Source organism: Hipposideros armiger, unplaced genomic scaffold (assembly GCF_001890085.2).
Source record: "Hipposideros armiger isolate ML-2016 unplaced genomic scaffold, ASM189008v1 scaffold_275, whole genome shotgun sequence".
Taxonomy (NCBI): domain Eukaryota; kingdom Metazoa; phylum Chordata; class Mammalia; order Chiroptera; family Hipposideridae; genus Hipposideros; species Hipposideros armiger.
The window spans coordinates 586,143-597,431 of record NW_017731625.1 but is presented as its reverse complement, the minus strand read 5'-3'; the positions used below and the strand labels follow the sequence as shown (position 1 = coordinate 597,431).

Here is an 11,289-nt window from a genome sequence, read left to right as displayed (position 1 = left end):
CCCGGGAAAAGCGCAATGATGGTGCCAACTTGGGCCAGTGAAGCAACATCCTCCACAACTAGACTGAAGAACAAAAGGACAGCAACTTGACTGTTCCTCTTCCCCCAACTCCCCAATGAAAATCTTAAAAAAAAAAAAAAAAGATTTTATTGGAGAATTGGGATAGGGGAACAGTGTTGGGGAATCGGGGAAGGGGAATAGACAAGTTGCTGTCCTTTTGTTCTTCAGTCTAGTTGTGGAGGACGTCATTTCACTGGCCCATGTTGATATTATCGTTGCACTCTTCCCGAGTGAGACAGTCGCTTGCCAGCCTTTGGACATCCACTCAAGGCAGCTCACGGCAGCTCACAAAAGCTCATGCCTGCTGCAGGCCAGCCCCACTGCAGCCTACACTGTCGCCTGCAACTCAAAGCAGCCCAGCTCCAGGTTGAGCTGTTGTTCACCATCTTAGCTGTAGACGGCGCAGTGTCACTGGTCCTCATGTGGAATCCAAACCGGGGCCCTGCTGCTCAGAGCTGGCATCTCAAGCCAACTCCTAACCAATGCACCACTCGGCCAGCCCGATAATTTCATTCTTAATTAGGATATAGTTATAGGCTTAACTAAATGTTTCAGTTGCTTTGATTATCACATAGTTTATGGTCAAAGAAAAGCAAATACCAGGGAAAATGTTTGAAAATATACTTTGCTTGAGATAATAGAAAAATGTACCTAGTTAAGCACAAAATGACAATAGCTTAAACAATGGCAATCATCACAAATGTCTAGTTTCTGCTTTTTGCTTTAAAGATAATATTTGCAGAATCATGGTTCTTCAACCCAGCCCCCCTTGTTCTCACAGTGTTATTCTGGGTTGCTGATGTGCTGTCTTTTTGTCAAGCAAGATGAAGAGAATTTCTGAGTTTGTTTTTCAGGAGGAGGGAAGGTCTTCAAGTTAGCTACTAGCTGCTGGCACCCAGTAGTCTGATGCAAAAAAGTGTCATCTGTGACTAAAGCAACACAGACTCTCTCAGTTCTCTGGAACTCCCCCTTCTTACTCCCTAGCCACATGAAAACTCCCTACTTTTGCTTTTTTGGGGAGACAGATTTGAGAGATCTTGCTCTCTGTTTTCTCATTTTGGCCAAATGCAATAAGCCCTTCTCTATCTCCTAGCACCAGTATCTCAATGTTTTGGTTTTACCTGGCACACAAGCTGGATTTGGGGAGATGATTCTGCAACATCAACACTAATTCCAGAACACTCCATGACCCCAAAAGAAGCCCTGTCCCCATCAGCAGTCATGCCCCGACCCTTCCCCAGGCCCTGACAACCACTAACCCACTTCCTGTCTGTGGATGTGCCTTTTCTGGACATTGCACATAAATAGAATCACAAACTGTGTGGCATTGTGTGTCTGGCTTCTCTCACTGAGCATCGTGTGTTCAAGCTCTGTTCACATTGTGGCAAGTGTCAGTGCCTCCCTCCTTTCCACGGCCAAGTGACACTCCAAGTGTGGATGGGCCATTTATCCATTCATCCATTGATGGACACTTGGGCGATGTCCACCTTTGGCTTTGTAATGCTGTACAAGTTTTTGTGTGGACATATGTTATCATTTCCATATACACCTAGGAACGGTAACTCTGTTTAACTGAGGAGCCAGCAGACTGTTTTCCACAGCAGCTGCCGCATTTTACATTCCCACCCATAAGTGTGCCGGTACGGGCCTGATCTCTGGGCCTCGGGCTCTCATGGGGTGGAGGGATGTGAAGGAGCAGGTTGCCACTCCATGTCCTGGTATTGAGGCCACATGGTCACTGGCAGGACTGTGAGTCATCAGCATTGTGGTTGGGCTCTGCCAGCCTTTCTGGGGTCCCAAGGCCCACCTGCTCCCATGAGCCCTTTCTCACATCAAAACCCACCACCCTTTTCCCTCTCCAGCTTTATCCCCTCTACTCCCCTTTGCCTCTAGTCTACATCTCCAATTCCTTTCCTCCTGCAAACCCGCCTCAGTCAGGCCTTCACCCTTTCCCTGGATATGCCCTCCTTATGGTCACGAACAAGGTCTGCTTGGCTAAACCCCTGCCCAATCCTCAGGCCTGCTCAGACTCGCTGCTTGGTGGCTTTGACGGCTACTCCCTCCTCCTCCTCCAGACACCTTCTTCACCTGGTTCCAGGACACCTGGCAACCTCCTACTGCCCTTTATTCCATGTAAGAGCACTTATGTAACGCCAGTGCAATCATTAGCTAGGTCACCCCTAGGAAATGGGTGCTGTTCTTGGCAGGGGGAGGGAGGCACAGAGGCGCAAAGATGTTAAGTAACGTACCTCAGATCACACAGCCAGGATTGGGACCCAGGCTGCTTTTCCAGTGTCTGTGTGCACCTCTGCGCCTTCTGCTGCTCCCTGCCCTCCTCCCGGCTTCTGGTCTGGATTTGCTCAGTGACCTCATCCAGGCTCCCAGCTCCAATCTCCACCAGGTGTCCAAGGCGCCCACACATCAGTCTTCATTCGGCACTCACCCTGAATTCCAGACTCCTATCAATGTCTCCCCTTTGGGTTCTACCAGAGCCCCCCAAGCTTACCACGTCCAAGACCCCTTCCCATCTGCCCCCTGGGTCTTCCCACCCAAGCCAGGGCAACTCTGTTCTCCCTCCTCTTATCTCTACATCCCACCCTGCAAATCCTGTGGGCTCCGCTCCACCTTCAGAACACCCAGAACCAGCCCACTGCCGTTCCCCATCCTGTGTGAGCCACCCTGTCGGGTCCAAGTTGTTTGGCTAAGGATGGTTTCGGCAGTAAGGTACCCAAATGGAAAATAGCCTTACAGAGTCTTTGACCTGAATGCAGAAACACTTTTATTCAGCAAAGGCAGAACAGCAGAACTCAGTTAAACAGCAAGAGCAGCAAAGGTAGAACTCAGAACCCAGCAGCAGAGCAGCACAACACAGAACCCATGCCCAGTTAAGCAGAACTGGAGTTTTTATAACACAATAACAATACTGTCATGGTGCCAGCACACATGTGCACTAAGAGCAACTCACATAAACAAGTTATTTTCTTACAGTCCTACCTGGGCCTGGAGGAGTCAGGGCTGCCCGTCTCCAAAGCCTGTAAACATTTCCTGACACTGGGAGACCCTGACAGCTGGGCCCCCACACATCCCCACATCTCCAGGTAGGATGTCCTCCCCAGTCCCTTCCCTGGTCTCCCTGAAAATGTCTAAAAATAAAACACAAACTTTTCAACCCATTCCAACAAGGTGTCCCAGATCTGACCTGCCTCACCCTCTGACCTCTTCTACCCTTTTCCACACAGGCTTCATGCTGCCAACAATAGGCATGGTGCAACCTCAGGGCATTTGCACAGGCTGTACCTTCTGCCTGATACACCTTCCCCCACACAGCCCCACACCTCCCTCTCTCTGCCACTTTGGGCCTTTCCTGACCTGCCATTTGACACTGCAAACATCTCATCTCTGGTAGCCGGCCCTAGCTTTCCTTCCACAGCATTGTCACCTTCTAACATCATTGTCTATTATGTTCACTGTGTCTATACTCTCTCCCTCGAATGTAAGTGTAGGGACCCAGGCCCAGACCCTAGGCTAGGGCCCCCGCCCAGAGGAATGAAAGAAACTTCTGCTTCAGCAAAAGTTAGCAAAGTATCTTGTCAAGAGAATAGGAAAAGATAAGCTAGGTATGCTTTATAGCTTACTTATTAGGGAAAAGATAAGTTGGGTAGCTTGTTAGGAAAAAAATAAACAAGTCATGTTTTATAGCCCGTCAAGAAGATAAGCAAGTTATATATTAGCTCATTAAAAATAATAACCTAACTGTGTTTTATAGTTTGTTAAAATAAGATAAACTAACCATTTTTTCCTTTTTACACACTAACTGCTTTTTTTTGCTTCTGTATCCAGCTTCAGCTATAAATTCCTTACCCACCAAGACTTAGATGCTGATCTCTCCCTTTGAGAGACAGTCCCAGGTCTGGTCATAAGGTCTTTGGAACGAAAAATCTTTTATGCAAGTTTTGTTAAGGAGCCGTAAACCTAACAGTAAGGGGTGCTTTGCTTGTTCCCTGTCCTGTGGTTGCTGGTAAGTATCTGATTGATTGAATGAATCAGTGAATAAGTTACTCATGGCCTCCAAAGTGTCGGGGGGCTGGGCTGCTGCGTGAGCTTCCTGTGTGAACTGGGTGGAGGGGTATCCAGGCAGAGGCGGGCTGGGGCTCAGGGGACGAAGCAGGGAGGACGGAGGTGGGAGCACAACATAAGCACCAGGAACTATGCCAACCTCCTCCCAAGCACGGCCGTCCCTTTAAATTCTCATCTAATCCTCTAAAATGGGGACACTTTATAATTTCTATTGTACAGACAGAAAAATGAAGCTGGCACCATTACGTTGGATGTGGTCAAGAGCCAACTGAGAGGACCGCCAACAGTTGGACGCACAAATATTTATGGAGCGTCTACTAGGCCGCCCATCCGTTCCTGGGAGGAGAGTGGACCCCAGACCCCATCTGAGCCTCAGTTTCCCCGCCCTCAGTTTTCTCGCTTCTGCCTATAGGGATTCTAAACGGCTGTCCTTAGGCGGACAACTACAACTCCCGAAAGAACGTGCGCCCAAAACCAAGTGAGAGCTTCCGAGGAGCGGGTGGGCGGTGCCATTCGCACGCCTCTCGCGCAGCCAACCGTCTCTCTCGAGAGAGGTTCAGGCTGCCCTTGGCGCTGCCGCTCCCGGAGGTCGCTGCGTTAGGCGTTCGCTGGAGACAGCCCTGAGCTGAGGGGGCCTGACCGGGGCTCGGTGCAGGCTCAGTAGGCGCGGGTCCTGCTGGACGCAGACGCAGTGAGCGTGAGTGGCGATAGGCATGGACGACGAAGAGGAGACCTACCGGCTTTGGAAAATTCGCAAAACCATCATGCAGGTGAGCGCGGTGAGGGCCTGCCTGCCTCGCAGCGGCCGGGAGGGTGTGGGCAGGGGCGGCGGACGGTGAGTGCAAAGTGAAGGAGTAGGACCAAGGCGGGTTCCGGGGCTGCATCGAGGGCGGGCCTCTGCAGAACTAAGGGACCCCACAGACAAACGGCCCAGTCGTAAGTCCGAGGTAGGGAGGGGGACGGAGTGGTGCTGGAGTCTGGGGTCTTTCTGCCTAGGATGTTCGCCCTCTCCACGTCAGAGTCTTGTAGATGTAAGAAAGGTTCAAACGACTATAGAGAATATTTATAAAAGTTTATTTGACGACATGCCAGGAAGCAAACCCTTTGATCCCAGATGCTTCGAAGATTTACCGTTTTGCAGTTTCTTTTGTGCGTATGGAATTAAGGAAGGAAAGTAAGGAAGATAACAGGGAGGTGGGAGAAAGCCAGGCGGAACTGAATTACAGAATAATGAAAGGGCCGTCCAAGTGGCCCGTTGGTTAAGAGTTGGGTTGGGACGCCATCTATGAGCACCAGGACCCCGGTTCGGATCCCACAGAAGGGCCAACAACGCTGGGCCCTCTGCAGCCAAGATGGTGAAAAACAGCTCCACCTGAAGCTGGGCTGCCCTGAGTTGCTGGCAAGGGCGTAGGCTGCAGTGGGGCGGGCAGGCAGCTGGCATGCGCTTTCGTGAGCCGCTGTGAGCGGCCATCCAGTGGCCGGCGAGCGACTGCCTCACCCGGAAGAGCGCAATGGTAATGCCAACATGGGCTAGTGAAGCCACGCCCTCCACAACTAGACTGAAGAACAAAAAGGACAGCAACTTGTCTGTTCCCCCTTCCCCAATTCCCAAACGCTGTTCTCCTCCCCCAATTCCCCAGTAAAATCTTTTTTTTTTAAATAATGAGATTACGTGCTCTCATGAGGGTAGTCATGCGTATTTCAAAGATGTGTTTACTTAGATGCACAATGGACAAGGGCTGCTTAAGGCAAAGATAAAACTTTTACTAAGAAAAGTTGTATGCCTGGGGTGTGACTGCCTATCATGACCTGCCCAGTTAGGGGTTTATGATCAGATCACCCTGTAAGGTTACTTCCCATAGAACCCCTTTCTCGCCCACAGCCTTACTTGAGCTGGAGAGAGAGAAAGACGGCAGACGGCAGACCGAGTGGTCTTCCACTTGTTTACTTCCTGGAAGGCTTCAGCATTATCCCAAGTACCTGACACACAATTCCAGGCTTGTGGGGTTGGAAGGAACCCGGGTCAGCTGGTCTGACCTGCCATCCAGTGCAGACATATTTCTCAGACCTGTCTGGTGGCTACTTCAACGCCTCAGCCACCAACTTGGAGTTACTCTAGGTAGAGAGACAGCAGCCAGCTGGCTGAGCAGTCACTATATGCCACATACACGGAAGGGACCAGGGTGACCCCCAGAGGCCTAGAGAGGTGTGGGTCCTTGACCAAGACCACCCAGTGGCACAGGAATCCTGCTGAGACTAAGCCTTTGCAGCTGCACACAACCTCTCCACCGTTTTGTAAAGCTACCCCAAAGACAGGGACCAAAACACATGTGCTTCAGGCTGATGGTGGATGTTGGGGTTCCTGAGAGGGAATCGGGCTGTGGGGACTTCATGGTGCAAAGGGGGTGAGGGTAGGGCTGCTCTCTGACTTCCCCTTTCTCCATAAGGGTTTTCTAGTCAACTCATTTAAAGAGTCCCTGAGGGGAGACCCATAACTACTGGACCCCAGACTCCCACCTAGAGTCTGCTCTTCCCACCTGGCTGTCTCCCATCTGCGCCGGACTCCAGGGCTGTCTCTGGCCTCAAAGTGCCCCACCTTAAGTCCTAGCCCTGCTGTTATTGCTTCCCAATCATGGTGGCTTCCTGAGGTTCAGGATAAAATGACAACATGGGCAGCAGCTTGTTAACCAGAGCAGTGCAGAGGTGGCCTCAGATGCGTCCTGGTCTTTGTCCCCACCTGCCCCATCCCTCTTCTCTGGCCTCTACACACACCTGCCACACTAGGCCCCAAACTCCCTGCATTGCCCTCACAGTGGCACCATCAGTTCCAGGCTCTTGCTGTGATCCCCCCTCTGCCCTGGCATCACCTGGCTCTTTCTGTCCACAGCTGTGCCATGACCGTGGCTACCTGGTGACCCAGGATGAGCTGGACCAGACGCTGGAGGAGTTCAAGGCCCAGTTCGGGGACAAGCCGAGTGAAGGGCGGCCACGGCGCACAGACCTCACAGTGCTGGTGGCCCACAATGATGACCCCACTGACCAGATGTTTGTCTTCTTCCCAGGTGAGGGCCTGTCCCTGAGGGCCCATCTGAGGACCTGCTCAGGGCCCAGCTCGTAGCCGCCCCCTGCTGTGTGACCCAGAGTCTACAGTAGCCCGTTTCCTTCTGCCCAGCCTGAGGAGAGAGCTCCTTCATGCTGTGGGTGATACCACTGACCTCTGATACCTCTAAGTGCCTTTTCCAGTTTCCTCCTCAGTTCCCCTTCCCCATTCCCATTCTCTATTCCTCAGCCGTTTTCTTTGACCAGGATGATCATAGGCCTTCCAGCCAGGCCCCCAGCCACTCCTGACCTCAGACCTGCTGTGTCCTCTCTGCCCCTCCCTCCCCCCATCCCCATGAGCCTAACTTCCACTCCCACCAACTCCTTCCCACACTGCTGCTCAGGGCCCCCCTGCTGAACCCTGAATTGAGTAAAGAGCCCACTGAGGGGTATGTCAGGGACCCCGTGTTCCTCTGTCTTAGCACCTACCCCACTACTTAGAGGTTGACTAGCTCTAAAGCCTACAGAAGTTAGAGGCCGGCTGTGTTCAGCACCTTGGGGCAACCCCGCACCTAGAATCAAGGAAGTGGGCAGAGAGCGTTTGCAGAGCAGAACCTGGTGGCACTTTTTAAGAAAAGTGTCCTGTGCATGGGATGTGGTTATTGAAGACCTTGGTGCCTACTCATTGGCCTCCCTTGAAGCCATCTCCAGACCTACCAGGACCAGGACTAGGAGGTTATTTGGCACTTCTGGGTCTTTGATGATGCTGGGACATCACTGCTCCTTTGGGACGTGCTGCAGAACAGGGTTGATTTTCCTGCCTGTGTTGGTTTGCTCCAGCTCCCGTAACAACACTATAGACGGGGAGGCTTAAACAACAGGCGTTTATTGTCCCCATCACTGGAGGCTAGAAGTGCAAGATCAAGGTGTCCACTGGGTTTGTTCTCTCTGAGGCCCTGTCCTTGGCGTGTAGATGGTCCTCTCTTCCCTGTGTCATCACAGGGTCATCCTTCTGTGTGTGTCTGTGCCCTAATCTCTCCTTAGAAGGACACCAGTCGGATGGATCAGGACCCACACATGATCTCATGTTACTTTAATCACCTCTTTGAAGGCCTTATCTCCAAACACAGTCACATTCTGAGGTTCTGGGGGTTAGGACTCCAACATGGGGATTTTGGGGGACACAACTGGGCCCAAGACAATGCCCATCCGTGGAGTGAGGCACACTGCAGGAAGTCCAGCCCAAATCCCTGGTGGCCAGAGCCCAGTCGCTTACCTGCTAGGCTCATAGGGTCCAGCAGTTCTGAAGTGACAAAGCCCTGGGCCCTTGGTGCTACTGAGAGCATGAGGACCCCCAACCCTGGGGATGAGCAGTCTGTCTCTGTGTTAGGTCAACTGACCTCATCTCACCTCTGAATACCCAGCCACCACCTCGTGGACACCCAGATTAAACAAGCTGCTTAACCTGGAGGTTCCCACACCTCCCATCCCTTGAAGCACCTTACCAAACCCAGACTCCCAGACCCCACCTTCAGACAGGGACCCCTGAGGGTTCTTTCACCTGCCAGGTGACCTGGAGATGGCCTGTTTTGCACACTGGGAACCTGAGGCCCCAGAGGGGAGTAGGGGGGAATGAAGCCGGGTGGAGAAGGGCCTGCAGCAGACCAGAGCACTCTGTCGGCAGAGGAGCCCAAAGTGGGGATCAAGACCATCAAGGTGTACTGCCAGCGCATGCAGGAGGAGAACATCACTCGCGCCCTCATCGTGGTACAACAGGGCATGACGCCCTCCGCCAAACAGGTATGCCTAGCATGAGCCCACCCTGCCGTGCAGGTGGTGGCCAGTGCACATTTCCCTTTGTCTCATGGCCCCATGGGTTTTTACCCAGGGAGCATGGGCCCCTCATCCTGAGGCAGGAGCTGGGGATCTGAGCAGACCCAGCATCCCTGTCTGGTTGGACATGCCTGAGAGAGCCTGGTGATTGGGGTGGAAGAATGACAAGCACTCGTCCCTCTGCCTGTGGGGGCTGTAGAGTCTTGTCAAGGGACTCTACTGGAGAGCGGCCGCCACACCAGCTTGGGGACAACCCTTGGGTGCATTTCACTGATGGAAACCGTCACTTTCTAACACAGGCTGAGGCCTAGAGGTGTAAGGAGGGTGGGCCTGCACTTTGGGCTCCTCCAGGGGAGAAACCCCACACCAGGTGGGCGTTCCCCGCTTCTGAACGCCTAGTGGCAGCTTGTTAAAGTACTAGAGGGAACCCATTCAGCAACACCCGGCTCCTGTTACCCAGCTGGGGGCGTGGCTGAGCCTAAGGAGTGGTCTCTTCCAGTCCCTGGTCGACATGGCCCCGAAATACATCCTGGAGCAGTTTCTGCAGCAGGAGCTACTCATCAACATCACAGAGCATGAGGTGGAGCCCTGGGGGAAGTGGGGAAGGGGACTGTTGGAGAGGTGCCCCCAAGGCACATGGGGGTGTGGGGCACAGCGGGGTCTGTTGCAGCCCCCTGGACACCTGGGTTCTCTTGGCAGCTGGTCCCAGAGCACGTCGTCATGACCAAAGAGGAGGTGACAGAGCTGCTGGCCCGGTAGTATCTTTTCTAGTCTCCCTCATCCCGTCCCCTCCCCGTTTCTGTATCCCAATCCCCCCTCCAGTGAGCCCAGCATGGCCTTTTCCCTGACCAAGATTCCCAGTAAACTCCGAGAGAATCAGCTGCCCAGGATCCAGGCTGGAGACCCAGTGGCGCGCTACTTTGGGATAAAGCGGGGACAGGTGAGAGGCCCCTCCTGGCTCTTTTCTGCTGGGGTAGGTCTCTTAGGACGCCCTTTCCAGCCGCCTTTAGAGCCAGGGCTGCCGGGCAGGGAGCAGTTAATCCCAGGTCTCTGGGAGCTAGCCAGCTGTCCTGCCACCCCTCTACCCCCATGACCTGGGTCCCAGGGGAGGCCCCACCCAGCCCCACTCTCGCCAACACAGGTGGTGAAGATCATCCGGCCCAGCGAGACTGCGGGCAGGTACATCACCTACCGGCTGGTGCAGTAGCCACCCCACAGGTGAGACGGCTGCCTCTAGGGGAAGAGGGGCCTGGGCATGGGTGGGGATGCAGGAAGGACCTGACCCTGTTCCCAAGCAAGCCTCACTGGTTAACCTGCCCCTCCTTCCTGAACCGCCTTCCTCTGTGCCCCAACCCTCACCTCCCTAGTTCCCCCACAACCCTCAGGCCACCACTGGTCACTGCCCACCTCCTGTGGGTTCTGGAGGCACATCCAGCCTGTGTGTGCCCAGCCCAAGTGACAGCCATACCACCCGATGACTCTCTCCATTCTTGCCCAGCTCCTGGGACTTGGACAGATGGACTGTGACCACCCTACCCTGGCAGTGGTATGCTGGCAGCCTGCCCTGAGGGCATCTGCTCGACCCAACCCTGAGGCAGGCTGCCACCCATTTGCCTTTCTTGGGCTGAGGGCCCTCGTGGCCTCACCTGGACATGGAGCCCATCTGGGATCCCGAGTGACTCAGAAGGGGATAGGACACCGAGAGGAGACTGCTGTGGCAGCCAGTGACCAAGACAGTCCTGGGTCCTCGCCTGCCCTCCCTGGGCACCCCAAGCTGGCTCCCCACAAGAGGGGCATGGGTCCAAGTCTTTGGTCAGCTTCCCCTTCCTTTCAGCTTCCCATTGCCATGTCCTCCCCACAGTGGCTGTATCCCTGTCTGTGAGCATTCAGGGCAGCTAGCAGCAAGATTAAAACATTTCTGGATTTTCAGTTGCTGTTGAATGCTGTGTTTTTAAATTAAGGACATTTTGAGTAAACAAGTTCTCCTGTATGAAAAACCATGATGGGAGAACAGGTTTGCGGTGGGTGCCGTACTTGGGCTGAGGCAGGGTCTCCATGTCCCCTTATGCTCCCAGCTCTGCTCCCACTGGGGTCAGCCACAGCCACATCTGGCTGTCCAGTATCCACAATGCAAGTGTGCTTCTGTCCCCTCCCTCCCCTTGCACAAAGGGCAGGAGTAAAATAGCCAGCGCTGGCTTCCGGCTGTGCTCCGCAGTGCTTTTCTTATGGAGAAGTTTGGGATCTGATGAGCCCTTTTAGTGTCTGTTCCCGAGGGCCTTT

General features: G+C 53.6%; 1 protein-coding gene across 3 annotated transcripts; it reads left to right on the top strand.

The window, feature by feature from the left end:
* The first annotated feature begins 4,687 nt into the window (after positions 1 to 4,687).
* POLR2E (RNA polymerase II, I and III subunit E) lies at positions 4,688 to 10,938 on the top strand. 3 transcript variants are annotated; one of them, XM_019657262.1, is made up of 8 exons: positions 4,688 to 4,907; positions 7,025 to 7,199; positions 8,861 to 8,976; positions 9,470 to 9,589; positions 9,709 to 9,767; positions 9,871 to 9,949; positions 10,151 to 10,227; positions 10,508 to 10,938. In XM_019657262.1, the coding sequence occupies exons 1-7, from the start codon at positions 4,851 to 4,853 to the stop codon at positions 10,214 to 10,216; spliced, it is 672 nt and encodes a 223-aa protein (XP_019512807.1). In that variant the 5' UTR covers positions 4,688 to 4,850; the 3' UTR covers positions 10,217 to 10,227; positions 10,508 to 10,938. The 3 variants fall into 3 exon arrangements, with proteins under 3 accessions (XP_019512807.1, XP_019512809.1, XP_019512808.1); XM_019657263.1 differs by having other exon boundaries at positions 4,696 to 4,907; positions 9,509 to 9,589; XM_019657264.1 differs by lacking the exon at positions 9,470 to 9,589 and having other exon boundaries at positions 4,691 to 4,907.
* Positions 10,939 to 11,289: the final 351 nt, after the last annotated feature.